This window comes from Sylvia atricapilla, chromosome 8 (assembly GCF_009819655.1).
Source record: "Sylvia atricapilla isolate bSylAtr1 chromosome 8, bSylAtr1.pri, whole genome shotgun sequence".
Classification (NCBI taxonomy): domain Eukaryota; kingdom Metazoa; phylum Chordata; class Aves; order Passeriformes; family Sylviidae; genus Sylvia; species Sylvia atricapilla.
In genome coordinates this window covers 27,678,962-27,706,306 of record NC_089147.1, presented here as the reverse complement: position 1 = coordinate 27,706,306, position 27,345 = coordinate 27,678,962, and the positions used below count along the sequence as shown (strand labels likewise).

Here is a 27,345-nt window from a genome sequence, read left to right as displayed (position 1 = left end):
ATCACAAGTGATTTGCAGTGCTCCACGTGGACTGTGCAAATGCCTGCACTTCTCAATCCTCATTACAACATTCCTCTGCAAATTAAATCAATGCAAGGGTAGCAGCCTGCACAAAGGGATCTTGACAAAAGACAGACCATTCCAGGACCAACATCTTGCTGTAAAATTATTAATAGCTCAATTCCTGTAATTTACAATCATGGCTGAGGCCCTTGACAGGCAGGACTCAGAAATGAAGCTGCCGCATAATTGCTGTGGGAAACACAACTTCCCACAAAACCAGTCATATCGAAAATTAAGTTCCTTCCACACAGCAAGATTGATCAAGTAGCATTCAAAGTTAATGCAGCATCAATGAAAAAGAACAGACCTCTAATCTTGGGGAAAAAAAAATTGAAATCAATAAATTGTGGCCTTGGGGCATTTCTCCTGTAGGAACCAAGCTTCATATACAGGTTTGGAAGGTCAAATGTTCTTCAAAGGTTTCTTCTGTAAAACTTTTGTACAACACTTTTCTTCAGTGGACAACACTCACTTATTGACAACAAAAGAATAAAATATTACATACTACTATTGCATCTACCTTTTTATTTTACATCTACTTTTCACAAGTCTAATACCACTCGTTGGCAAAGTGGACTCATAAAACACGCCTGTTTTATCTCACAATGTGTAATATGGATATGCAGACAAGTATGAAGGAAAGCAGAGACCTAGTCTAACTACAGAGATGAAAAGTGGTTTTCAGCAATAAGGTTAATCTAGTGAAAACACAGCTATTACTCACACTTCTCTTCAGAAATATGACTTAATATTCCTCATTGTTTTTATTTTCACATCCAGCCTCCAAAACTCCTCTCACCACACATCTGTTTATTTGCTTACCCTAGAAGCACAGTTTCAACTTTTTATTTCCCAACCTCATCTTCTGGTGGGTGGCACCCACTGCTTTTAACTGATAGTCATTTCACAGCTTGGTAAAATTCTTTATGAAACTGGCCCCACTACCAATTTTTCTGTCAGAAAATTTGATTACTGATGCTTCTACATCCCGAAGGTCAGCAAAATAAAACATCAAACTTCCCAGCAGGCCTGTCCACATGGTTGCAATATAAATACAAGCACAGAAGACGTTCTTGTAGAGGAAAACAGCTCAAAACACATCAGCACAGCTGAAGCTTCTTAGGATGACACAATAGATCTGAAATCTGTTGCAAGTTTTTACAGCTGGGAAGACCTGGTTTTACACAGAGCACTATCTGAGAGCCATTGGAAATCTTAGGGGCAGCTTGGTTTTCTCCCACCAAAAAATGGATGTTTGTCACAGCAATCTCCCCGTGTGGTCAGCGGGGAGCAGGTTTCTGTGCATCTTCAGAGATCACACACAAACCATAAATGAGAGACGTGGAAAAGCAGGAGCTAAACCATGAAGATGAAACACCTGTATTAACTCCTTGTTTTCTTATGTAAGTACAGAGGAACTGAATGGATAGTTATCAACAACCTTTCCCCTGTTGGTATAGCTCAGAAATCTCTCAATTTCTTGTTGTAGACTTTAAGGCATTTTACTGTAAAGGACCACGTCCTTTCACTGAAGTTGTGCATACATTTTTATCTGTGATTTCAGCATAAAACAAGGCATATTTTACTGTAACCACAAGAATATTATGGGCTTGTTAGGCTGTTCACAAACTGCTCTGTGTTTTTAACAGCCAAGTCCATGGCTTTTTCCACAGAAATTATAATTCAAAATTTGTGTTAGAGAAAGGACAAGTAATCACTTTAATAAATAATTTTCAGCTTCGATGTTACACAGCCTTGCTATAAACATGGAACGTCTTTAAGTTGTGCAATGCTATTTTGTCCTCAGAAAATCTGACAGCTTCCACAAGGAGGACACCAAGGGCTTTTAGAGATCAGCAAATGAACAAATTAAAACACTACTCAAAGGAACAGTACAACTTTCAGAGACCGGGTCGAGAAGGACCACTAATTACAGAAAACCACAAAAGCCCAGCGCTGGGGACTCTCTGTAGTCACAAATACGTCACCTCCCTCACCATGGTCAGCAGGGAGCTCCTGCCCACTGGGCAGGGAGGTGCTGCTGGAGAAGCAGGAGCAGGGCTCTGTGGAAGCTCAGAGTGAGGAAAGGGCCATGCCCCAGGAGCTCAGCATGCAACATCCTGGGAAGTGGGTTATTTATCCTCTATTTGCTGATCCACGCCCAGATCTGGCAAGGGTCAGTTGGCTTCTTTATGGAAACCCCTCCCACCAATTTCTTAGGAAAAAATTATTCTAGTGGAATTAGCATAAGATGAAGCACATGGGCAGCTGCAACCCGCACCAGACTCCCCACTGGAAGGAGCAAAATGCCTGTGGCAATCTTCCATAACCTTAATGTCTTAGTGATACAGCCTGTGCCAAATGGAAAAGATAGATTTGATCATAACTGAATTTAGAGGCATGTGGATTAAGGGTTTCAGGATTTGCTACTGAGACGTTAAGCATTTGGGAAGAAAAAAAAAAAAAAAAAGGGGAGGGGGGGAGAAAATAAGGCAGAGGAACACAGATCTATCACTGGGAAAAGGGATACCATAGGTCAGTAAACAGGTTGGCTAGTAGGGAAAATAGGCAAAAGCAGTTTGAACATCGAGCATCTGGGGTGTTTCTAAGACATCCTAATAAGATGATTTTGCTCCCCTTCATTCTTGAAGTAACTGTTAGAATAATTTTTACTCTTTAAACCCAATGTCCTGCTAAAGAGCAACCTCCTCATCACTACCACAAGGCCACCAAAAGAACACCTACCCTGCACCTACCTGCTTGCAAAGCATTCACCGTTCAAGCATTACAGAGGACAGTAGTTACAGGACAGTTTATTCGCTGCGTTATTAGATTTGTGAGTCTACAGATTAGCTCTACAAGCATCACGGAACTCCTCTCATGCTAAAAACAATCCTATGTCGTTAAAAGGATGTTACAGTCACAGTTGATTTCTTACTTAAAACCACCCTCATCATCTTCAGTGTTCCTGTTAAAGAAATGGCAAATACCTATCTAGCAACTGAGAAGAGAAATCTGCACCCAAGACTTTCAGAACTCTTTTAAACTCAGGATTGTTGTTTTTCCTTGGTTCACTTGTTGGATTTTGGGGATTTTTAAACCAGGACTACTGGTTTAAAACCAAACTTCAAAACCAAAGATGCTATTTCTCTCTGACTCGCCACTGAAAATCTGACAATATATAGGGAGAATGCAAATAAAGATGTATTTTGCAACAGTGGAAGACATATAAAATCTAAACTATATACATAGACATACATAAGATTATTTTTCCTACTGTGACTTAACCTTAAGTTTCCTTTTTTATATTCTGTTATGGTAAATCAGCACATCAAAAGATTATAGATCACATTTTAAAGCGGAAGTGTAGCATGGTTTTAAAACATACCATAGAAAATTTATTTTCCCCGTTACAGATCCTATATCCTAAGACAGGAGTGTTGAATAAAACACAAGCTAAACAAATGGAACAGTGTTCATATCAGTTGAGGAAGGGCGGGGGGATATTAAAAACAGTATACACAGTTCCCTTTCCCTCTGAGAGCCTGGCACAATGAGAGATTTGGGATTTTATTATTCTTTACGCCTATCATAAAATACCTGTGCAGAGACTCCTTTTCCTCAAGTTTCAGCTCAAAGAAAGAATTCTCCAGAAGGAAATGCATGAGATTTAGTGAAAACGCTAACTCTACTTTTCAGTTTAATGCCAGGAATATCACTGTGAAATTTAGTCCAGATACAGAATAGTGTGAGGAAGCATGTGGAAAAAGTAATAGTTATTGTGAAAATTAATTTTTAAAGAGAATGGTACAGCTAGAGACCACGCTAAACTTCCTTGCACACCTATGCGACCCCTGCTGATCAGTGTCAACACTTGATTAATATTTTACTGAAAAAGTGTGAGATGACTCAAACTTTGTCTGTCTGGGTAGGTGTTGCTAAGCAACTTTGCTCCTTGTCTGAGAACCAGTCTTCACAGCAACCTTTCCTTCCAAAGACCTGCACCCACTTGAAACACTTTCTTCCTTTGCCAGCGAAAGGCCCAGCACACCGCATCCCACCTTTCCCTCTGCGCTCCCCACCTCAGTGCCGAGGAGGAGCGACTGATGAGCGTGGAGCGCTGTGCTCCCCTTACCGTAATCGCTGTCGTAGAAGACGATGAACTTCTGCCAGCGCAGCTCGGTGACCAGCTTGAGCATGACGTCGTTGAGGCGCACGGGCGGGCGCGCGGCCAGCGTGTACTCCTCGTCCTCCAGGCTGGGGTTGAGCTGGCAGGCGGTGCGCGGGGAGCCGCCCGTGCTGCGCTGCACGAACAGGTGCGGGATGTGCATGGCGTCCGTCAGCGACTGCAGCGCGTTGGCCGACGCGCAGCCCGTCGACGTCACCAGCGCCAGGATGCCCAGCGTCATCAGGTCGCAGGCTGGGGAGACAGGAGGGAAAGCAGGGTTTGAATCGGCTGGGTAATGGCTTTGGCCAACCTAGGCGCCAGGAAGGGAACAAGGAAGGGTTTGCCCTTGCCGCCATCGCAGGGCTGGAATTATCTCTATTACACTGTCATCTGGAGCCTTTCAGAGTTAGGTCCTACCTTCGCTACCTTCACAGGAGGAGACAGTATCTGCTACCTGCCCAAGTAGGCGTTTTTTGACATGATATGCTGAATTTGAGGACAGATAACGTAACTACCATCAGTCCTTGAGACAGCAGCTGATGCGGACTGAGATTATGGCCCTCGCTTCTTGGTGCACCCAGGAACTGAATTCCCATTTTTTAACACTCACTCCACTGCCTTAACCCCTTGATCCTTGCTGAGTATATTGGATGAAGATTTTGGACAACAAAGCAATTTTCATTCCAAGGAATTGCCTCATACAACAGAGTTTTGAAGGATTTTTTAAATTGATAAAAAACATTCACTGTGTGTCCCAGAGCAATGAAGAAACAACAAAGGCATTCTTTCAAACCAAGACAACTCCTGAATGACTAAACAATTATTAGCAACACTGTAGCTGTCCTTAAAAATACCTGGAAAAGCACATATCATTTAAAAACACAACATCCACATTTGACCCCATCTGTATTTGGGAATGAAGCATTTGTCTCATGGGGAGTTTGAAGCACAGACCGTGGAGAGACCTGGGCAGTCTGCACATGGCATGTTCCTCCCAGGACTTCTCCAGATAACACAACCTGATATTCACTTAGTTAAATACTTTCAGCCAAGGCCCTCAGCAGCTATTCAGTAGTGGTGAGAAGACGGTGTAAGACCTAACTTACTAACTCTAGCAAATAAGTGGCAGCTAAGTCAGCCCTGGGACCTGGCACCAGCCCTGAGGGGCACTAGGGACTGCCTGCTGCACCTTTGGAGAGGGCTGGGGGCAAGCTCACGGGTTCAGCACCTGTTCCAGACCCCACCACGACCCACCCAAGCACAGCCTGCCCACAGGAAACCCTTGCTCTGCTCCCCCAGCACAGCAAAGGCCGACAGGAGGGGACTGGAGATGCTGCACAGCCCCGTGCAGTCTGCACCAGCTCATTAACAGAGTGTGCATGAAGAGCCTCTGGAGTGCAACTCAGAGCGCCGGGACACACAGAGCTGAGCAGGGAATTCAGCTGCAGAGGGGAGGCTGCCCATGCTGGAGCCTCCCCACACAAGGACAGGGACAGGCTGTGGGTCTGCCAGCGCCATGTCAGGGCTGGTGGCAGCAGGTGACCTACTGCCATTGACCTGCTGCCTCATCTCCTGTGGAAAGGCAGAAAAGAGAACACAATCTATTAAAAGCATTTATTTTCCTCCTCTAAACACTTTTAAGTGTATCTGCACTTTCAGAGACCAGAAAGTCAAAGGAAGTAGGTTATGAATAATTAATAGTAATTAGCACTTAAGTATCAATTAATATTAATTACATAAAGCATCTATAATTAAATACATAACTGTTTCTCGCACAAGCAATGAAATGCTCCACCAAAAATCTTCTCAGAGCAGACAGAAAATAGATATATTTCACTTTGATACGGGATAACAGAAAGAAAATGTTTGATCTTCTCTGTGCTCAGAATGTTCAACATGTGTCCTGATGCAACAAAGATGAAGAGCTTTTAAAATTATTTCCTTGATGGTCTTTACAATAAACATATGTCAGCTGCATTATCTAAATTTACTCTGTGTTGATTATAGTTATATGAAATTGTTCTTTGCTTTTCCTGAGAGCTGACCTGATTTAACAGCAGGGAGGCATTATATTTGCCAAATGGGAGACCCAGGTTCGGGAACAGATTTGATTTCCCAGGCTTCTTGCCAGAGAAAACTGAACATGTCATACAGGTAATTTATTTAGTCACAGCAGGGGAGGGAACAGAGCAGTGAGAACAGAGGGAGAGAACAGCAAAGCTGAGCCATAAACCCCTGCGGAGATCGCCAACCAGCAAGCTTTGCTGTCACCAAGGGTGAGAGCAGCAAGCCACACGGGGCTGTAGCAGGAACAATTTACTTGCAAACCAGACAGAAGGAGACAAAAAACAAAGCCCTTTCTGATGGGGAGGCTGCATTCGGAGAGTCACTTATTTGTGCAATTCAGAGCTGATCACCAGTTGTACAACAAGAAAAACCTTCATTCACTGGCTGACACTAATCAAAAGCTGCTGCTTATTAGCAGCAGAAAGACCAGAGAGGCGACAGATCACGGCAAATGGGCCACCCTTATCTCCCAGCACAGCCCACCAAACACAGCTGAAATATCTCAGCAAAGAACGTTCCAGCTGAGGCATTTTCCCAGCGTTTTGTAGTTTGTGTCCACGGCTTAGATTGAAGAATTAGTCAATACGCTTCCACATTCTGATATTTTGGTCGATTGATTATGTTCTGCTTGAAAGCATTTGCTACTTAGTAAGTGTGTGCTCCCCTTGCCTCTCTGTTTTGAGATAGCAGGCAATAAAAACTGGAACGACTAAAGAAAAAAAAAAAAGTTTCATGTTTTCTGAATCACTTTCTTTAGTCAAATTACAGAACGTGAAACAGAACATGTCATTTCTAATAGAAGAGTTTCATTATACAAAAATACAATGGATTCCAAAGAGTTCAACCTCTCCACAATTATTGCACTGAAGGGTGAGAATAAGCTTTGAGAACACAAAGGAGGAAAGTATTACTTTTTACATGAGTAACACAATGGGGAACAACAACATAACAGACTCCATTAAAAAACTCATTAGCTCTTAAGGCATCTCAAAATTCCTTAGCAAGGGAATATTCAAGGTTTACGCTATCTTGGGAGAAAACTCTGGTGGACCACATTTTATTTAGGATTCCTCCCACATTCCTACAATTCCTTGCACAGAAAACTAACATTAGAAAAGAGATGCAATTTTCTGTTTAACTTCACAATAGCTATGGATTTGCAGGAACAACCAAATATCCTTGACTCTGTGACTGAGTAAATGGCCAATTCTGTCTATCAGTTGCAGTTTCATAAGCATCCAAAAGAACCTGTGACTTTACATAAAAACTTCATAACCCTTATCTTGATTTTCTTACAACCTGAATACAGTTGATTCTAAATGTTTTGGTCCACATCAAACTCCCAATATAAGGCAAAGGGGAATCAAAACACCTTGAGAACTTCAGTGATCTTCAACTACCAGAATTATGGTAGTATACATTTAATATTCTCATAACTAAAAGGCTTCCATATTGATGTTGCAGGTATCTTTACTTAGATAGGTTGTAAGAAATAAGACTTTTAAAGTATTTGTTCCACAGATGAAAAGACAAATGTTCTGGTAATCCTGCCCCAGATTTGACTGCTATTTAAACAGAAATAGGTATTAGTTTACTGTGCTGAGAATTACTTTTTCACCATCAAATTTCACTTTAGGAAGATACCAACATTGTACAAACTCTACAGTAAGAAATGTGCAGTCTAACACGATGAAAACATGAACATCATAAAGAATAAATCTTCATTAATCTGAGCCAATTAAATCATGTCATGTTCAGTGCTGGCCTCCATCACCAAACCATCTCTCAAGCTTATTCTTGGATTGCACTGAAGTTTCACAAATTATTGATTAATCCTGTTTGTAACTGTTCTGGTGAAGTATCTCTCCTAACCTATTCTTTTGAACTCTGTTTACAGAGACTCCCTTTTACACACCTGCTTAACATTTTACATCTTGAATTGTTGCGCCCATCACAGTGTTTCACAAGACACTGCTTTCTTCTCTATCCATTCCCTCTGATTTTACTCTCACATTATTGCAATTTAAACAAAACTCATTCTGTGACCCATAACTCTAACTCCAGATACATTCCATTAGGGCCACACTTAAGTCTGAAAAAGGAGCTATTAACTTTCAGACTTTGCCTTATCTACAAGACCTTTCTCATCAGTGGGACTCCCCATGGCACACGAGACAATGCAAGACTTCTTGTTTGCTGCCATCATCCTTCAGGACTTGCACTGCTACCACTGCTTCCTGTACTTCCTAATTCTGAAGACAGGTGCAGATGGCAACATCCTGATTTGGCACCATCTTCATGGGGATATTTGCATTAAGAGCTTTATCTCAGATCTCTGTAATTAAATCCCTCTTTCCCCAAACCACTGGGGATTAAAATACTCCAGGAGGAACTGTTATCTTGCTCTTGGCAATGTGACAATGTGGCCATCTCTCCATCTCCCTTTCAGTGATTCCCTATTATCAGAAAAGGGTAGAAACTCGTTCTTTTCTTTCCTCCATTATCCACAGAGCAGCTGGCAGTGTAATTTCAGCTCTAACAATTCATCCACCTACTGGTATTCACACTGCCTCGTCAAACTTCCATGTCTTTCTGTCTCTCACTTCTGGGCATCACCATCCTGCCCACTCTGGACACCCTCTCATATTTAATGCTCTTTAAGTTTTTAGTTCAATTTTTTTTCCTTCTGTTTCAGTTTGACTAACCCTTAGAAACTCGTAACTGCACTGCAAAAGCAGATTCATCCAAATCACAAATAACTTGGGTATGTTAAGCTGGGGTTGTTCAGCCTGGAGGAAAGGAGACTCAGGGGTGACCTTATCACTCTCTACAACTCCCTGAAGGGTGGCTGTGGTCAGGGGTTGGTCTCTTTCTCCAGACAGCAACTCACAGAATGAGAGGACACAGCCTCAAGCTGTGCCAAGGGGAATATAGGTTGGATATTGGGAAAAAGTTTTTTACAGAAAGGGTGATGAAGTACTGGAATGGCCTGCCTGGAGAGACTGTGGAGTCACCACCCCTGGGTAAGACTGGATGTGGTTTGACCACTCGGTGCCATGGTTTAGTTGAGGTGTTAGGGTTGGGTTGGACTCGATGATCTTGAAGGTCTCTTCCAACCCCGTGATTCTGTGAAGTTGCATTTTAAAAAAATTACTGTCTGAAAATTGAGAGGCTGTTGCCTTTCTGCTTGGAAAGGTTTTCTAAGGAAGGAAGATAACTTCAGACACTGTATTACTCTGCAATGAAGTGATTAACTAAGTTGGCACTTAAGTGTCTGTGATTAGGTTTGAAAGCCACCTTCCTGCTGAGACGAGGGACTTCATGCTTGCCTCAGTACTACTGCCTCAGTCAATCTGAGAGAAAAATGTGATTTTTCACATTATTTATGCTTGAAAACCAGTAGGGGAAAAAAAAATCATTAAAACTAGGTCTGAAGAACACAAAAGATTCTATGGAAAAAAACCTGGTTTTGGGAACTTAAATCCTAATATTCCCTTAGATTATGAAGGCCTGTAATATCTGCTGAAAGTTCATAGTTAGCAGAAGCAGAACATCATGTGCTATATACACATGAACTACCGTACTATTAATGGGTCTAAAATTTAATTAGGAATTTGGTTCATTAGCCAATTTACAGATAAAGGGAGACACATGTAAAATTTTGGGGTGAAACACTAGAACAACCAAGAGCTAAAAACGTATCAGTTTGGAAAATTGTGTCTCAAATCAAGATATAAGGTCTGTGGGAAACACACCCACAGAGGTGTTCTTAAATTAAATGGATGAAGTCCTTCTGGGAGGTTTGCTGGAGCACTGAAATGAGACAGAAAAGACAATGATGCAAGGAGAAAGACTGCATCCATCAAGCAGTATTTCAAACTCAAGATGGTGATGATTCCAGGTAACGCCAAAATAACACAAAACACGGAAGTGTTTTCACACATATCTAAACAAAACCTGAATGTTTCTGCTGTAGTACAAGAGAAACTTCCATGAAGTCAGTGCCCACGGGCCCACATTAAACTCAATCACCCAGAAAAATGGCAAAAGACTATTAGCTATCAACATTTTACTCCTCTTCAGGCCTCAACAGGTCTTTAAAATGTAATGCTTTTGCGCAAAACCAGCTGATCAAGCAGAAAAAATTGTAGAATAATCTCATCTATATCACCGAGAATGCTTCTATTAAAAATATTGATTTATCCAAAGATTCACTCCTATTCTTAGTGTATTAAGAACATTAAAATTAGTTATCTAAGCACTCACTGGACCTCATGCTTCACTTAATGAGATTTCCTGAAGAGTAATTTATTTCTTGCTTCACATTTTACGATGTTTCTTACTCTTCAGCTTCTTTTCCTAACTGGGAAAAGCAATTCATAACGAATTTGCATCATTTGCACTTAATGACATGCTATGCAGTTGCTCTTCCTTTGGATACTCAGCAATAAATACTTGTTTTGTATTGTTTCTGTAGGCTTTTCCTTTATGTTCCATACTTACACACTATGTTTCTACAAACAACAAAGAATTTATTATTTTTATTATGAAATTTACACAAAGCCATAGTTACTTGTCATATAATGACTGATAATACACAGAAAAGATAACAAAGGTAGACAGCAAAAACCTTTCATGTAGCACTTTTATTGCTCTATCACCTTATATGTAAAGAAGATGAATATTTCCTACTCCATTATCAAAATGAAATACATCCCAGAACAAGAATGAAAACTTACAATTTGTCCTTCGTCGTTTCAGGGGAAAAAAAAAAACACAAACAACAAAAAACAACAACCACCAACAAAAACAAAACAAAACAAACCTCAACTTACACGTGTCCATTTTCTGGATAAAACCTCTGAGAACAATAAAGATGCCCCCCTCCCTGTGTTCTTCTTGATCTGAGGAAGGGCATGACAGAGGTGTACCAGTACACTCACACATTAGTATGTGTACATAAGCATTCACATCATCACCATGTCAGAATAGCTCTGACAAAGCAGCATCTGAAAAACATCTCCAAAGCAAGGAAAGCACGATGACTTCAAAATGTTTACCAAAAAAATCCTCGAAACAGTTGCTTCTAAAGGTCATCCCCCAATTTTTGGGCAGTCTGTGTATTGTTTTACCGTTATTCAAGGAGGAGGAATAATGGGATAAGGTGCTGGGGGTCAGCAGCTGGCTCCATCCCTCCGGGCTCAGGGCACTAACATAGGCCTCGTCACTGCTCAAGAGAAGCAGTTTTCAGACCTTCATCTCCCTTTCACCTCTGTGTTTTACAACCTGATGTCTCGTGGGCCAAGTCTCAGCATGTATAAGCTCTCAGAGCTCCCCTGGCATTACCAGAAGTGTGCTTTACACCTAAATAATTGCCACCGTGCCTGGTTTGCCCCATTACTCCCTTGGTTCAGCGTTTTCAGTGCACTCTCATTGTTGGCTGGCACACACACAGACAAGTTTTGGTACGAAGGCTGCAAAATGCTTTCATTTTAGAGGACTTACGATGAACACCAAAACTGCATAAATCCTTTCCCTAGCATTCGCATTAACTGCAACAATCGGAGATTTAAAGCAATATTGCTGGAAGGACAAACCAAAAAGCCATTTCTGTGCAGGACCACATTCTTTGTCTCAGTACTAACCCACTAACTGCCGTCCTTGAAAAATTAACCAACACCACAAAGGGGAGCAGTCCAGACCACTCTTCTGTTTGCATTTATGCAGACAATGAAATTATTCCAAAATGGTAAGTAATATACAACAGAGAATAAAAACAGTGATCAAACCAGGAGCTGTGGCTTTCATTTAACTGATGGGAATGTATCAACTCCCTTCACTCTTTGATGGTCAAAATAAAACACCAAGCACAAGTAACACTGCTCTACTGACAACACCGTTTAGTTTCTGCACAACTGAGTGATGCCATCAAGTGGTCAACAAATGCACCAGTTGTTTTCCAAGTGAGGTTTTTGGGTTAATCTTCATTGAACACGCTGCATTTTGTGTGGAAAAGCTACTGCCATGAAACCAGCAAAAAGCACACTCCGCTGATAAAAGTGCATCAACTGAGAGCACTAGTGACAGCTAAGAGATGGCCTTGTCTTTCCAAAAGACAGCTCTGATACTGCTCTCTAGCTCCTTCTAAGAAGGTAAGAGTCTCTGAGAGCACAAACAGCCTTCTGAGCGCTTTAGAGTTGATTTTTCCTCTTGGTTTTACAGTTGGGTCGATCTAGAAGGCCACAGCAGGAAAGACTGCATAATAAAGGTATTAAAAGAATTTCACTTTTTTAAAAAAAAACAATTTAGCATTGTGAGTGGTTAAGGATGTGCAACATGCCAGAATTTAAACCTTTTCTAGTTTTCTCAATCAACAATAAAAAGATCCTTAAAGCAGCTAAATAGAAATTCAACGGTACAGAAATTCTGCAGAATAACTGTACTTCTGTTTTCTCAACAAAATGTAACTCTGATAGTGAAGACGTTCTCTTGGAATTATAGTTTGGCATCATTAAAAATGTGAATAAGCATTTCTGGTAATGTTGAATAGTGCAGGGTTCTACAGAACTACACATTAATCACAATGGCATCAATACTATTTTAAGGCACTATGTGGAACTGAATCAGCTTTGACTTTTTTTTTCTTTTTCCCCTTCAACACTAGTTCTGAGGTAGAATTAACTGCAAACCATCTCAATTATTCATGGGACATAACTGCTTTTCTGAACACTGCATATTTGATCTCTGTTCTTTGCAAGTTCTTCAATAATTATGTTTTCTTTTGCCCTTCAACACGGAATGAGCGGCACTTTCTCACCCTCTGCTTTTTTCACCTGCCTTTCATGACAAATCAATGACACAGAAGTATTTTTTACACCCTCGTTAGCATTCTGCAGGGATGCCCGACTTTGTCGCCTCCTTTGGGACTATTTTACTTGTACACGCTGAGTGTTATTTTAATGTCAGCGTGGCTCTGGCTCAGTTTGAGCACGAACAAAAGGAAAACACTCTTCTGGCAGCTACAAAAAGCAGTCAAACACGGTGATTCCAGATAAGCTGATAAAACCTCCCATTCTTTGGTACTGAGGAACACGTGTGGCTCTGGACAAGCAAGGAACACATTAGACAGGCAAACAGGGCTAAAGATACTTATGCACAAACAGGGCCAAGAGAAACTTCCATCTGGGGGGAGGCTTAAACTCTTCCCCTTTGCATCACACCTAAGCTGAGAGCAGGAGGGATGAGCACCAGCCTAAGCCTCCTCAACATCACTTCTGCACTACCTACAAAGGTTCCTGCTGTTTCTCCAGCACATTAGGATCACGTGCCGCTCACTGCACACTCCCACTCATGTAGACATTTTAAGCAAACCAAAACACTGACGCATGATCTCCTTTCCAATCTGCCATTGTGCTCACTGAAACGCCTACTTGAGGACAGCCAAGTCAAATAACCCCAAACATTGCTCCAAAGGGGCACTTCACATCCTCAGACTTGAAGGAAAACTCTGGAGCACGCCTAATGCTATTGGGGCTGCTGCAGAACCAGAAACAAAAACGTTATGAGTCTCAAGGCAAGTTCACAAAGGCTCCCATTATCTCATGCACAGACAGCAAGTTCCATACTCCAACAAGCAGCTCCAAAAATGCACAGCTTTAAAAGTTATCCTTATGGTCCCATCTATGATCTTCCCCCTCCCACAGCTGTTACTTCTACCAGCAAAGGGGACAGCGATATTACATAAGGCAGAGGAGACACCAGAAATCATCACAGAGCCAGGGAAGCACAGCCGTGGTGAAGGAGCCCACTTATCTAAACAGCGTTCATTTATTTATGCCAACTGCTGAAAGACTTGTAGTGTTTATGAATCTAGTTGTGACTCAGTATGTATTTATAGCATATATTTATCGACAAGCTTTAGGGGTTGATCTATTGAAAGATCTCTGCAATGTATCACATACTTACAACTGCATTCAAAGATTATGCAAATATCCCAAGCCTAGCAACAGTCTAAAGCTGCTATGTCATTTTCTAAAATCAGCTTTAAAAGGAACACTTTCTCCTTTCCTCACCCATGAAAGGCATAACAAATGCCAAAATTATTTTTGCTCATTACTAAGGAAAGGTTCCTGTCCTCACTCAGCACTAGTATTCGTGATATAAAAACCTCTTTGCTTGCAGATCTCAAATCCCCTGTGGCCATCCAGTGCTATAAACTGGGTAGCATTAAAACACTGCAAATCTGCATTCCCCAGTATTCCTTTTAGCAGATGCCACAGAGTAACTTCAGACAACACACATAACTTTTTTAACACCTACTAAAGCTGCTTTAAATTATTGGACTGTAACTCTGAATTTCTCCTCCCTTCAGCTCTGCGTGAGACAAATCGGGGAAAACACCAAAATTCACAAATTGTCAGGAGTTCTCATCGGAATGTATGAAATTAGCCAGTCGTTCAAATGTGTTTAACACCTGGTAGTTCCCACTGTGACCCTGAGGACAGATTTTCAAAAAGCCTCAGCATTTACACACTTCCTTACCAGAGGCTGCAGCAAGACCAGGCCTCTTGTTTAGATGTTTAAATGAGACCTGACCTCTTGAAAGATTTTCCCATTTTCAACTAGACTTTATTTTTTTTTAAAGTATGTCAGCCTCTGTCTCTGGGGATAAACAGGTATTACACTGGTGATAACCAGGCTTACCTCAAACCAACAGAAATGCAGAGTTAGCTAATATTATTTATTAAAAACTGTTTAAAAACTGGCCTAAGTACAACTTCCACCTAAGGTTTCTTTCCACATGAAAGTCACTCTCAATTAGTTTCCATGGTAGACACTAATTCAGACTCATCTAGAGGAAGCCATATAGAAAACATGGGCTTTTAAAACACCTCACCTTCCACATGAAGACATGGCTTCACTTAAAGGCTCTACTTCCAGCTACTGTACAGTTCCTCCAAGCTGCCCCTGATTTCAGTAACTAGTAACTTCATTATATATATACACAATACATACACATTGTCAGAGGGGACAGATGACATGAGAACTCAAGCCCTGTGGCATGAACCATGCAGAAATACCATATTACACTTCTTACCAGGTGCTACTTCAGCTTCATTACTGAGAGCCTCTAACTGCAGTTATGTTTTATGTCTGCATTCAAATCATCTCACTCTATAACACCTTCAGGTAGCTTGCTTTAGTCACAGACTAAAACCAAAATAATTTTGCCCTGTCCTCTTGGCACTGCCTTGGAATGTATTCTACACAAGACCAAGAGAGTAGTCAGAGAAACAGACAGTGACTAAAGCATTATCACGTGGGGACAAGCAAGGAATTCAATACTGCACCTTCCTGAATCTGTTCCTACAGGGCTTGGTAACACCAATAACCAGTGCTCGTGCAGAGAGCTGAACAGAGATGGAAGGAAAAATGCTTAACCTAACAGGATAAACCTCATAACGAAGAAGCCAGTGCCTAATTTCAACCTGGGCACATAGAGATTGGTTTAAGGAAAGAAAAAGATGCACCTCAAATATAAAAGCAGAAAGAAGAGGTCAGAGGAGGTTCCTGCTTTCAAATACCAATCTGTTTATTTTTTTACCAGTTAAAAAAAGGTAAGTGACTTCTTAGAAAAGTGAATTTTTAATGAGAAAGTGCCACTAAAAATGAGGAAATTTTGTTTGTTTATTCATAAGTCATCAGCTTCTCACTAAAGGCATTCATTATTGGATCATACAGATTTTCTGAGAATATGTATTATGGTTGTATGCTCAAATCATAAGCCAATTTAAAAAGAATTCAAATGCTAGAAAGCCACACAGCTAGAGCCTTCTTGCAATCCTCACACTGTCCCCCAAGCATTAGGGAATTTGACTGTGAGAAGCACCCAAATTCTAGGCTGAAAAAAATCAAGTTACAGCAGGATGCCACAGACAGCAGTGTCAGCTTTCAAGCCTGGACACCCTGACAAGGACCATGGTATTCCCTGCAGGGCTGAGATGGGCTTTCTTCAGTCATCGTTGTATGACTGTTATACTCTGATTTTTTCCCTCTTTTTACTGCACAACATCCTTATAAAATCACTGTCTCGTCCAGAACATATGCTGTATACCCCAGCTAAATTGTCACATTCTTGACAGCATCTATTCTTTTCTCATAATCACTGAATTGTTTTCTCAAAGCAACCTGTCTATAAGGCATGGGGCTGCAGGGAATCACTCCCCAGGCCTGGCAGTACATGACCCTCATGTCTGACTGATAATGACCCACACAATTGACACTGTGGGCTTTTAAAGTTTCCCAAATCTCTCCAAAAGTGAGGCACTGCCGTCTGAGGTTAAATCCCTAGACACACCATGAAGGTACAGCCTCTGAGAGCTCTAACACTGCAGTTGGTTCTGCAGACTCAGTGGTTACTGTTGGCTCCCCAACCTTCCCAATTTACTCAAAACAACCATTTCCCAAAGATCCAGTTTCATGAGCATTAGGCCAGAAGACATTTTTTTCATTCAAGGATCTCTAACTGTCTAAATACATACCACTGATGTAGAAAACACATTGCCCCTCCCCACATCACCTAAGGTGAGTTCTACACAGCTCTTGAGCATTTTCTATAGCATTAATGACACATGCAGTACTATGAACCACTTGTATTTTGGACCCGATGCATCTCAGTAACTATTTATTATGAAATTAATTTATTTCCTCACAGGCTGAAACTATTTTGTGCAACCAGGAAAAGTACCTCCTGGTAGTTTTCACATGTCAGCCGATTTCTCAGGGGGGTTTTTGTCACAGAGGCTCTTCATTTTCACACGGTAAAAATATTTTGATGTAGTCCAAATCTACATTTTTGGGATTGTCTGGCAGACAATGACCTTGTACATTTACTAGTCTCAGAAACTCCATGGAGACCATTCTTATTTTTATATATTTTTATATTTAGACTGACAACCATTTCTCAGTTCTACAAGAGAAAAGTGATGGGTTAGGTTTTTTCACTACAATAACAGGTTTTCTCAGCTGTAGAGCCCAAGGCACAGTATGTTCTCCTTGGCCACAGTACCAGCAGAAGGTGTTAATGAAGCCCAAGACTGAAGCAGGGTTAAAGTTTGGGGGAAGTCTGGCTCCTTCTTGTACACTTGACAGTTACATTTAGATGTAAAGACAGCGTGTATCAGACGCTCCATCCTCACAGCGCCCTCCCGGTGCAGGGTGGCTGCACATACCAGACACAGGCTGGACACCCTGGACACCAAGGCCAGCACCCACTGGAGGGACAAACTGCTTGCTCTGTTCCCTGAGCTACAGCAAAGCACAGCAGGGCGTTAAAGGGAGCTGCAGGATCAGACCCTGCTGAGCAGGACAGTCACTGCTCTGTACATTTACGCCTCCATCACACAGGACCTGGGCAGTTAGAGAAAAACATTTTTTCTCACTTCCACTCCAAGTCTCTTTCCAGCCTAAAGGACACTTCTGCACAACGTAACAAAAGGCAACATCTCACTTAAGACTTCACAAATTTCTCGGTCCTCTGTGCATGCAGGAGATTGCACTGTACACTTGCTTATGTTAGTAACAGAGGGCTCTAAATGGCAGAAGTGCCTATAATTTTTTCCCCATTTTAATAATACATTTGATTCACTGCACTGACCATAGCTAATCAGGTAACTCACAGGACTTCAGCTGAACATCAAAACTGGATGAAAAGGGTTTTGTGAGCAATGACCAAATACATCAGCTAAACCGTCAGAAAGACTACAAAACAGAAAGGCAGGTAGTGTTCAATTTTGGCATAATGAAAATAAAGGCAATGTTTTATACCAATGCTCTCAAGACACTTATCTCTGTTTTGCATGAACTAGAAGACAACTTTCACATTTTGTGAATACACCCTTTCTAATATTCCGCAAAGATGCTCAGAATCCAACCAGCTGAACTGCACCAAGGCCCAGGAGCCGACACAGACTCCTGGTCAGGGTCCTGGGGGCACACAGAGCCCCATGAGAGAGGGAGCTAAAGTATCTTTGTACCCCACAATGTGCTGATGCACTAGGAAGCAAATGTGATCCAAAAAGGGCAGGTATTTTAAAGTGACAAGTTTCTTGCCCACTGACCCTTGCTGAAGTCACTCAAATATGAAGCTCTACAAAGCAAAAGATCAACCACAATAAGTTTCTTATGAAGAACATATGAAACTCTTTTTAAACAAAGGTTAAACAATAAAACTTGGACATTTCAATTCAGGCAATGCCATTTTTTTAAAAAAATTACAATCTAAATGCTTGGAGGGGGACAAAGGAAACAAAAATACACTTTTTAAATACAAAAATTGAAAACCAGCTGAAGTTCAACACACAAGACGCTCCTCTCACCACCACCATCTCCCATTCCTGCCTCCCCACTTCCCTCATGACTGAGGCTGAGCACTCAGGTTCTGCCCCACACTTCCCCTCACCCTGAACACCCAGGTCTCAGCTGCAGTTAAATAACCAGTGCCCTCACCTGACACCTCCTAAGCCCATGTGCAACTTCACCCCATGAGGCAGTCACATTGCCCGAGGGTCTGAAAGCCACAAGAATTTGGCAACTGATTGATCTCTATCAGCTCCAATTGGGGTAAGCATCAGCTGGCAACTTCTTGCTTCAGTTCTTTGCTATGAACAGCCTGAGCTCTCAAGGGCAAGTCATACGAAGCCTCCAGCATAAAGCTCTCCTGTACACCTTGGGTACATGCCAGCTGAGATGGAGACTGAATCTGTCCTACACAATCCCCAATTTCCATCACTCACAAACCCTAACCAAGGGCGATAGGCTCTCTCCTTCACCAAAAATGCGGTGTTTGTTTAGAGAGCAGCGAGTGCCACAAAAGGCACAACACTTTATGCCACTTAGGCAAATCAGGAGAGACTCAACTTTTATCATAGGGTCAATTGGGTTTAGCTGGAAAACTCCATTTCTGTTCTCTGACAGAAAGCAAGGAGTCACATGGATAATTTATACAGATAAATAAACAATAGTAAGGTCCAATTTCATTTGTGTAGTTATTTGCTTATTTCTTTTGTGTTCTTTCCTGAAGTACTTGCATGAAGCATGCAATTGCATTCTGTTGGAGTGGTTAACACAGCATGAAGAGAAATACACACTTGTCATGTCATTTCAGGCCCGGCACAGCAGAATCACATGTTAAATTATTTTGGGCTACTAAAATCAAAACAGGGCAGAGGCTATAAAAAGTAAATTTCCAGAAATCTGAATTCCTATAAACTTATTTTTAATGTAAGTAACTACCCATGTATCCCTTGTGCAGTCCAGGATCAGCTCTCCTCTATTACAAAGTATGATACAATGTGAGTTTTTAACCATCTGTCACAGTTCCACTGAAAGGATAAGGATAAAGGATTTGTGACACAAAATTTTGGGGCCATTTTGTGAAAACTTGTTATCCCCCAATTGCTCCTCTGTCAAGAGTTCAATGTTGTACTTGTGTAAGCAACACCTTCACTAAAGGTAAATACAATATTGAATCTACCATATTAGCTAGCTTGGCTTGTCTAGGTCTTTTCCATATCTGTCACTGACACCACACCAGTCTCTCTAAAGCTTTTAAAATCTTCTGCAGACGTACACAAAAGCAAATTCCTATAAGAGAATATTCTTCAGAATATTGCTATATTCTTTGGCTTTTGTGCTGAAACATGAGGATTTAAATTCTTTATAATTTCCTAATCCTATCAAGTATACTTATGCATTTTCTAATTATCTAATATAGTATAGAGTCTAATCCTTACCAAAAAAATGAGAAATAGAAAAATCCTACTAAGATTCTAAGCACTCAATACATTCACCCTGAGTTCACAAGTTCTTGCTGGTTTTAAGCCTTGACACTGCCTCCTACAGAGTTGAAATCAAGTCCCTCTTGCTCTCTCTTGCATCACCATTTCCCCTCCTCCAATTATGACTTTTTTTTAAAAAGTCTCTGCTCTTTTCCACATCTTTAATTAGTTTTCACTTCCCTGTGAATACTTAAGCATATGTAATACATATCTTCAAAAAACACAGTCACCAGAAAGGAAAAAGGAAAAGCCATGACATTCCTAACACATTCCCACTGATCTCTCTCCAGGGACACTTAGGCCCCTTCTTCCATAAACCCCAACACAGCTGTGAGATTCCTCGTTTTCCCATGAGCAGGGGATTTCAGCCACCATGGCAGTGCTCACTGACCCACTCCAGCTGGAGTCACTGAGTTCCTGCCTTCCTGCATGACTGTCACCACACACAATTCCCCTTCCCAAACCCAGACTAGGGATGAGACCATTAAACACCATTTCTAGTACAGAACTTGTATGTTTTTCCTGCGCCAACCTGTTCAACTACCTTCACAGAGCTCTTGAACTGCAACAGCTTCTCACCTCCACGCTTTCCAGAGCTGCTTAGATATTCCACTGGCTTCTGCTAGCATTTGCTAGAGCATGACTTTTACATCTGGTAACCCATTGACCTATAATAGTTTTATCTGAACATTCTGAAAAATAAGTATACCTCAGAGCAAGTGTTTCCACCTTTGGTGAAGATCACATTGCCTTAAAACCCCATGTTTAATTGGGTATTGCTTTGGGAAATCGTGTTGCAGCTTCAGCAAAAGCCACAAGCTGTCTCATAGGATCTGAAAGGTATTGTAACAGTCCTGTTTTAATGAAATTGCACTTGCAGTGTTGCAGCAAAACATCTCATATCTCTCAGTCCAGTCCCTTGAAGAGATAATAAACAAAACCAAAAGAACAGTGAGCTGATTATAAAGCTCCCCCTGTTTTTGTAAGACTCACTAGTACCAAATCTTGCTGTCTCTAGAAAGACATGAAAAGCCAAACCAACATAACCGACAAATGGACTTTACATTTTGTCTACACTGTGCAGTTCTCAGCTGCACAAGCCGCTGGTACATGAGCTAGGTCATTTTGAAGTCACACAGAAGGTTTGTCTGTGTTACAGTGCACTGAGCAGTGCAGACAAGCTCCTAAGTGGCACATCTCACAAATGCAAAGTAGGGCAGAAGGTCTGACGTTCTGGGTAAGTTTCTGACGCCTCAGTGCAGTTGTTATACTACAACTGTTTCCTCCATCAAAAAATCTTGCAAAATATGTCTGAATTCAAGATTCAACAGGGATGCAGAACCCACCCTAGAAGTCTGTACCATTTCCTGAGGAAATAATTCCACAAAAAAAAAAAAAAAAAAAAAAAAAAAAAAAAAAAAAAAAAAAGGAATGATTCAGTGTTGAATTGGATTTGAGGTTACTCTTGCTCTAGAATTCATAGGCTAAACACATGAGCTAAAAATTCCTCTAAAATACTTCAAAATCCTGCACAGAACTTTTCAACATGGTTTTCACCCCATTACATGGCTGAGAAGAAAGGTGATGTTATTCACTCCAGTACAAATTTCCTTTATGCAAATCACCCAGGATTTACTACTTAGAAGTGGAAATGAAGGTTCCTTCTCATGTCTGAGGTGCAAGAAATTACCGTGTGCTGCTTATTGTCAGCAGCAGAATCCTTATGACTCATTTCTTTGTCCTCATAAGACATATAAATGGAAGCAAAATTTCAGGATGTACGGATAACTCCTTTAACAAGGTGAATGATTTATTACACCACCATGAATATTTACGGTGCTGTTCCTGGTTTTAGAGGAAGCTTTATCTTGTATCTCACCTGGATCGTGACTGTATCAAATTTTTAATTTGGAATATTTGTCGTAGTTCAGTTAAATATGTGCAGACATACACATGTCACAAACTTTAGTATTCCACCCCAATACACTACTGGAGAACACCAACTGTTAAACTGCACTTTTAAGAACAACCTTTGAGGAGATTAAAAACAAAAACAAACAAACAGGTTTTTTTCTAAACCAAAGAGCATAAAGCAGGATCATGGTCTGAGTTTTCATTTACAGCCTCCACAAGTATCAATTAAAATCCCTGGGTTCACATACACCAGTGGATAAAATAACAAGCAAATAATGGATAGAGAGCCTTGCTACAGCATCAAGTGTTCCTTTGAAGAGGAGCCTCGGAGTTTGCAGTGCTGATTCTGCTCTGTTTGATCTACCACACACTAGCCTGCACAAAAGTATTCGCTTACCCCTGACAAAACACTCTTCTGTTGGCATTATCTTCACGGGACTGTCATAATGCCCTCTCCACTTCGGAACCTCTGAGAACACAGAGCACAAATTCACACTCAATCTATCTTACAGCAGCGGAGATGGGTCTTCCATTCAGAGCTGGAATAAGAGACACCAGACTGGAATAAAAAGAGGACTTTGTACTAAAATATTTATATATGTATGTTTACACGTACATGTACATTTTCAAGTCAACTGACTTGCATAATGCTCTTCTGTGACTCCTAATAACTGACTTAAGTCATTGTGGCTGAGTGGACAGCCCACAATCCAGCTGTGAACATCCAGGAGAAACAATGGCACTGTCAACAACTACAAACAAAGAAACTAAACTAATTCCAACAAACCCTGCTAATCCCTCTTTGACACAGAGGAAAGACCATGGCTAAATGGCTCCGCTTTTACTTTTTTTAAATTAGAAACATAAAAACAGTATCTGCCTCTTAGGTCTTACAGCTAAAAACAAAGAGACCTGCACTACCAAAGAGCCACAATCACATTTATGAACACGAGGAATGACATCTGAACGCATTAGAAAGGACTAAGCTAAAAGGGAATGAGAAACCAGCTATCCCAATACTACCTTCCCTTTTCCTTCCCTTTGTGAATTAACATGAAGCAGAGCATGTACTGTGGGACCCTCCTGCCTGTACACTGACAGCAGTTCCAGCAGCTTAACAGAATTAACCTGAGCTGGACGTGGCTTCCAGTCCATCCTTTGGATTGGATGTAGCCTACAAAAGAACTATTTTTGATGAAAATTCTTGGATTTTATGTCCTGTATAATTTTTTGTCCTTCGTACTATGTGGTTGCAAGCTCTGCAATTTAATTGTACTTCCCATGAAAAAGGGCTTATCTTAAAACACCTATTTTTTGTTGGACGCCCCTTAGATCCCATATTACATCATGCAGATAATTCTCACTCCCTACTCTTATTTCTCTCCCATGCACACTTTTACATTCGACTATTATACTTTTTCACGCAGCAATCCTAATCTATTGTGTTTCTCCTCCTGTACAGGCAGCTCCACAGCTTCAACCATCCTTCTTGTCCTCCTTCTAGATTTTATCAGTTTTACTGTGACCTTTAAGAGACAGGATCATCAGATCTGCACACAGAAACTGAGATACAGAAATACACTTGAAAAATGAGGTTGATTTGTTCTCCATTCCTTTCCTAAAAATCCCGAAGATTTATTTGTTGTTTCTTACTGTCACCAAGCATTCAAGTAGTGGTTTTTGAGAAATATCCACAATAGACACGAGATGTTCTTTCCTGAATGGTAATAACAGTCTTCAAATTTACTGCTGTGTACATGAACACATATATATTCTGTGTGGAAACACACACGTAGCGTATCACAGCAGAAAATGTTTCTTGACAGCCCCACAACGCTAAGAAAACAAAATGTCCAGGAAAAAACACCAACAGAATCTGTCATACCAGATCAAAATAATTACTGAACTATATGCATCTTCCGCTTCCCTAAAACCCATTATTTATAAAAGCAGACAGCCTGAAAACCAGGAGGACACACGTCTGGCATGTGGCCAGTGTCCAAGCTGCAGTCAAGCACAGGTATGTCCTCACCAGCCAAGACGCAGATCACATCACCTGCTCTCCCCACCACACAACACGTGTTGCAGGGGGCTGTCACACGGCCAGGAACCTGTCAGTGCTCTCAGACTGCTCCGAGGCAAAGCAGCCGCTCTGGGGGCTGATGAAGCCCGCCCAGCACAGGGGCAGCAGGAATAATGCCCAGCCTGACCCAGGCTGCCCCAAGCCCAGCGGGAGTGGCTGTGGAGCAGGAGAGAGTCCGCCCTTGAGGCCACTCCAGGGCAGGGTGAGTGCAGCTGGGCGTGGGGTGTCACACAGACCGTGTGGTCAGCGCCCTGCGGGGCCATGTGTGGGTGTGTGCCCACATCCACACCCCGCCTGTGGGGGGATTCCTCTCTGCCATCTTCACCTGAGCCTGGAATACACCCACCTGCACCAGGAAGACAGCTGCAGCGCACAGAACAGGGATGAACACATCTAATAACGAGCACTAGACGGATACACCACAGAGAGCAGGCGTGAATTCTGCATTTGTTAGGAAAGAAAAACATACACCCTGCAGAAAGGCAGAACAGTCAAATTCTCTCAATCTCAGCTAACTGCAAATAAATATGACTGCGTTCCTTCAGAAAAGTCTTTCCGCGCTACATGTAAACTCATATTTTTCAGAAAATATTGAGAATATCTTTACCTGCCTCAGTGAAATCAAAGAGCATATTTTGAAGCACCAGAAGGTATTTTCTTGCCAGCTTTTCTATTTGTGTTTTCTGATTGTCTGGGTGTTTTTTTCACTTGCACCCAACTGAGCACTGCTACATCACCAGCTCCTTTTGCTCTGGTCCTGCTCATCTGCTGCAATAACTTTTTTGTTTTCCAGTTGGTAATTCCATCTTCTAGCATATATGATCTCATTTGGCTACTTTATTCAATTTTATGAAATTGCCACTGCAAATTATTTGCATCAATGGAGAGTTATTTCTTTTTACATTAGCTCTCCCCCGCTCCAGACTGGCTCCAGCAATGCTGGAGTAAATGGTGGAAAGAAATGGCACAACCACAAACCAGAACAATTGAACTCAAGTGTTCAATGAGAACCATCCAGTGGTAAAAGTAATATTCACTTTATAAGGCACAGGAAACCCAGACTGCTTGTATTAATTCTACTCATCTTGGAAAAGTATTTCTTTAAACTACTTTATGATTGGTACATGCAGCATAAATCCTCCATTATCCACAGTTACTTTAAAGAAGAAAGAATAGTGAGGCACTTCATGTTGTTTCAAATACGTGAAAAATTACACTGCAGCAGCAAATAACAGAGTCTATTCCTAACACCACAAAGATGCACAATCCTAACAGGATCTGCAGAATGGGCTATATGTAATCTTGCTGTCTTCAATTTCTTCTCATCAAATGAAGCACTCCTATTAAATGGCCTTTATATGCTCCCTAATTCAAAAAATGCCAAGAAGTTAATTTAATCCTCAAAGCAGATACTATCAGATGTGTGTCTGGTGCTGTAAACAGATAATAGAAAAAGCACCTTAAATTCAAAACCAGAAAATTTCAGGGTGTTTTTTTTTTTTCATAACATTAACTTTCTACATCTCTTTGGCACATCTTACACACTTTCCAAGCAGCACAAAAATTCATACTCTAACACAGCTAGAAACCTGGCAGATAAATGTATCCCCAGCCAATGTTTTAACTTCAACTGCACATCACCCTTGTCTGGAGGAGTTTAAAATACTTTACTTATTGAAATACCTCTTCATTTGTATCAGAAGCCTGACTGCTCCACATTAAACAGTTTAGGAAAGCTAAACTCTCCCTCTGAGCAGCATGAGGTATATATGTGCTTGTTTTTCCATGTTGAAATAACATCTCCAGAGCACTTGGCTCAGCCCACTGGTTGCCCATCAGGGTCAGCCGGATTCGTATCACAAACTGATGATATCCCTGTACGCCAATGCTCTTTCAAATAGGGTAAGATGGCAAGCAGAATGACAACAGCCTTGGTCTTTGAGAGGCTCCATTTGTCAGAGATAGCTTATCAACAACAGGCTGAGACTTGACTGCTCTCCTGCTCACAGGAGACACTGCCCAGAGGGTTACAACAGAAGGAACTGCAGGAAAAAGCAGGACAGCAGGACCTGGAGGAGCAGCAGGTAACAGAGACAGGCTGAATTATGGCTCCTGTGCAGGGAGGGATAGAGACTGCATAGGTGATGCCCAAAGGACACAGGGGTCACACAGACCCCAGATGCTGGGCAATAAAACACCCTCACACACAGCTGTGCGGGGCCTCGCTCAAGGAAACGCACAGCCACATTGCAACTAACGCTGTGTCTTTGGACATCTGTAGCAATCTGTCTCATATCAATATTTAGAAAGTTTATTCACAAAATCATCCATTTTTAAATCCTGATGATGTTCATCCTAGTCAGTGGCTTTCCATCTTTATAAGGCTTTCCAGTGGAGGGGTGGGAGACTGGAAATCCCACAGCTGGCAGCACAGCAAGGGTCACCACCTCCTTTCTCCACCTTCTCTAAAAGGCTGGGGAATCCTTGAGGGCCCCGCAAGAGCCTAGGGACAGTTGGCTAAAAATTAGTCATGCAAGATTTTTTCTTAATTCACGGAAACAGTATGGAAGTGACAGCAACAATTACAAGATGAATGCACTCTTAAGTAGTCGACAGTGAACAAGAGTGGAATCATGGAATAAATTAGGATGATATTACAAGAAACACTTTAAAAACCAGATTAAATTAGTTTGGCTTGAAAAATCTTTCATTTCAGTATTTGAAAGTTGTTAATATGTGGAATAAGTCTTGCATGAATACTATTAAAATATATTTAATCATTTTTATGAGTACACACAATTAACAATATTTGATAATGCTTACAATATTACATACTTCAAATTACTGTTTTAAAATGCATATAATAAATGGGGGTGCTGGGTTTTCTCCCCCCCAAGAAAATTCATTATTCTTCTGTTACTGGGCATACTTCAGATCAAAAAAACTAAAATGAGGATGTTATGTATCTTGAGGAGTCACTTCTTTATTCTCAGTCATTCCAAGTGCAAGACTCCACTGCCTACAGCAGAGCAGAAATCATCTTATGATCAAATCCATACATGCATACCCGTGCAAATAAAAATTTACAGCAACATTTGCCAAAATTTGTAGCTTGAGGTGTGCAATTAGATCCACCATAAAAAGCAGGTGACGTTCAGGCAGAAGTCATCTGCACGTTTTTAAAACGAGATTTTTGCACACAACGTCTGCAA

The 27,345-nt window shown here is 41.3% G+C and overlaps 1 protein-coding gene across 1 annotated transcript in view; it reads right to left on the bottom strand.

Annotated features, from left to right (window-relative positions):
- Window positions 1-27,345, bottom strand: part of GRID1 (glutamate ionotropic receptor delta type subunit 1) — a 484,454-nt gene that overhangs the window by 280,074 nt on the left and 177,035 nt on the right. Inside the window, exon 3 of the mRNA XM_066324528.1 lies at window positions 4,199-4,483. Coding sequence (XP_066180625.1) covers window positions 4,199-4,483 — 285 coding nt within the window. The remainder of the gene's footprint in view (window positions 1-4,198; window positions 4,484-27,345) is intronic.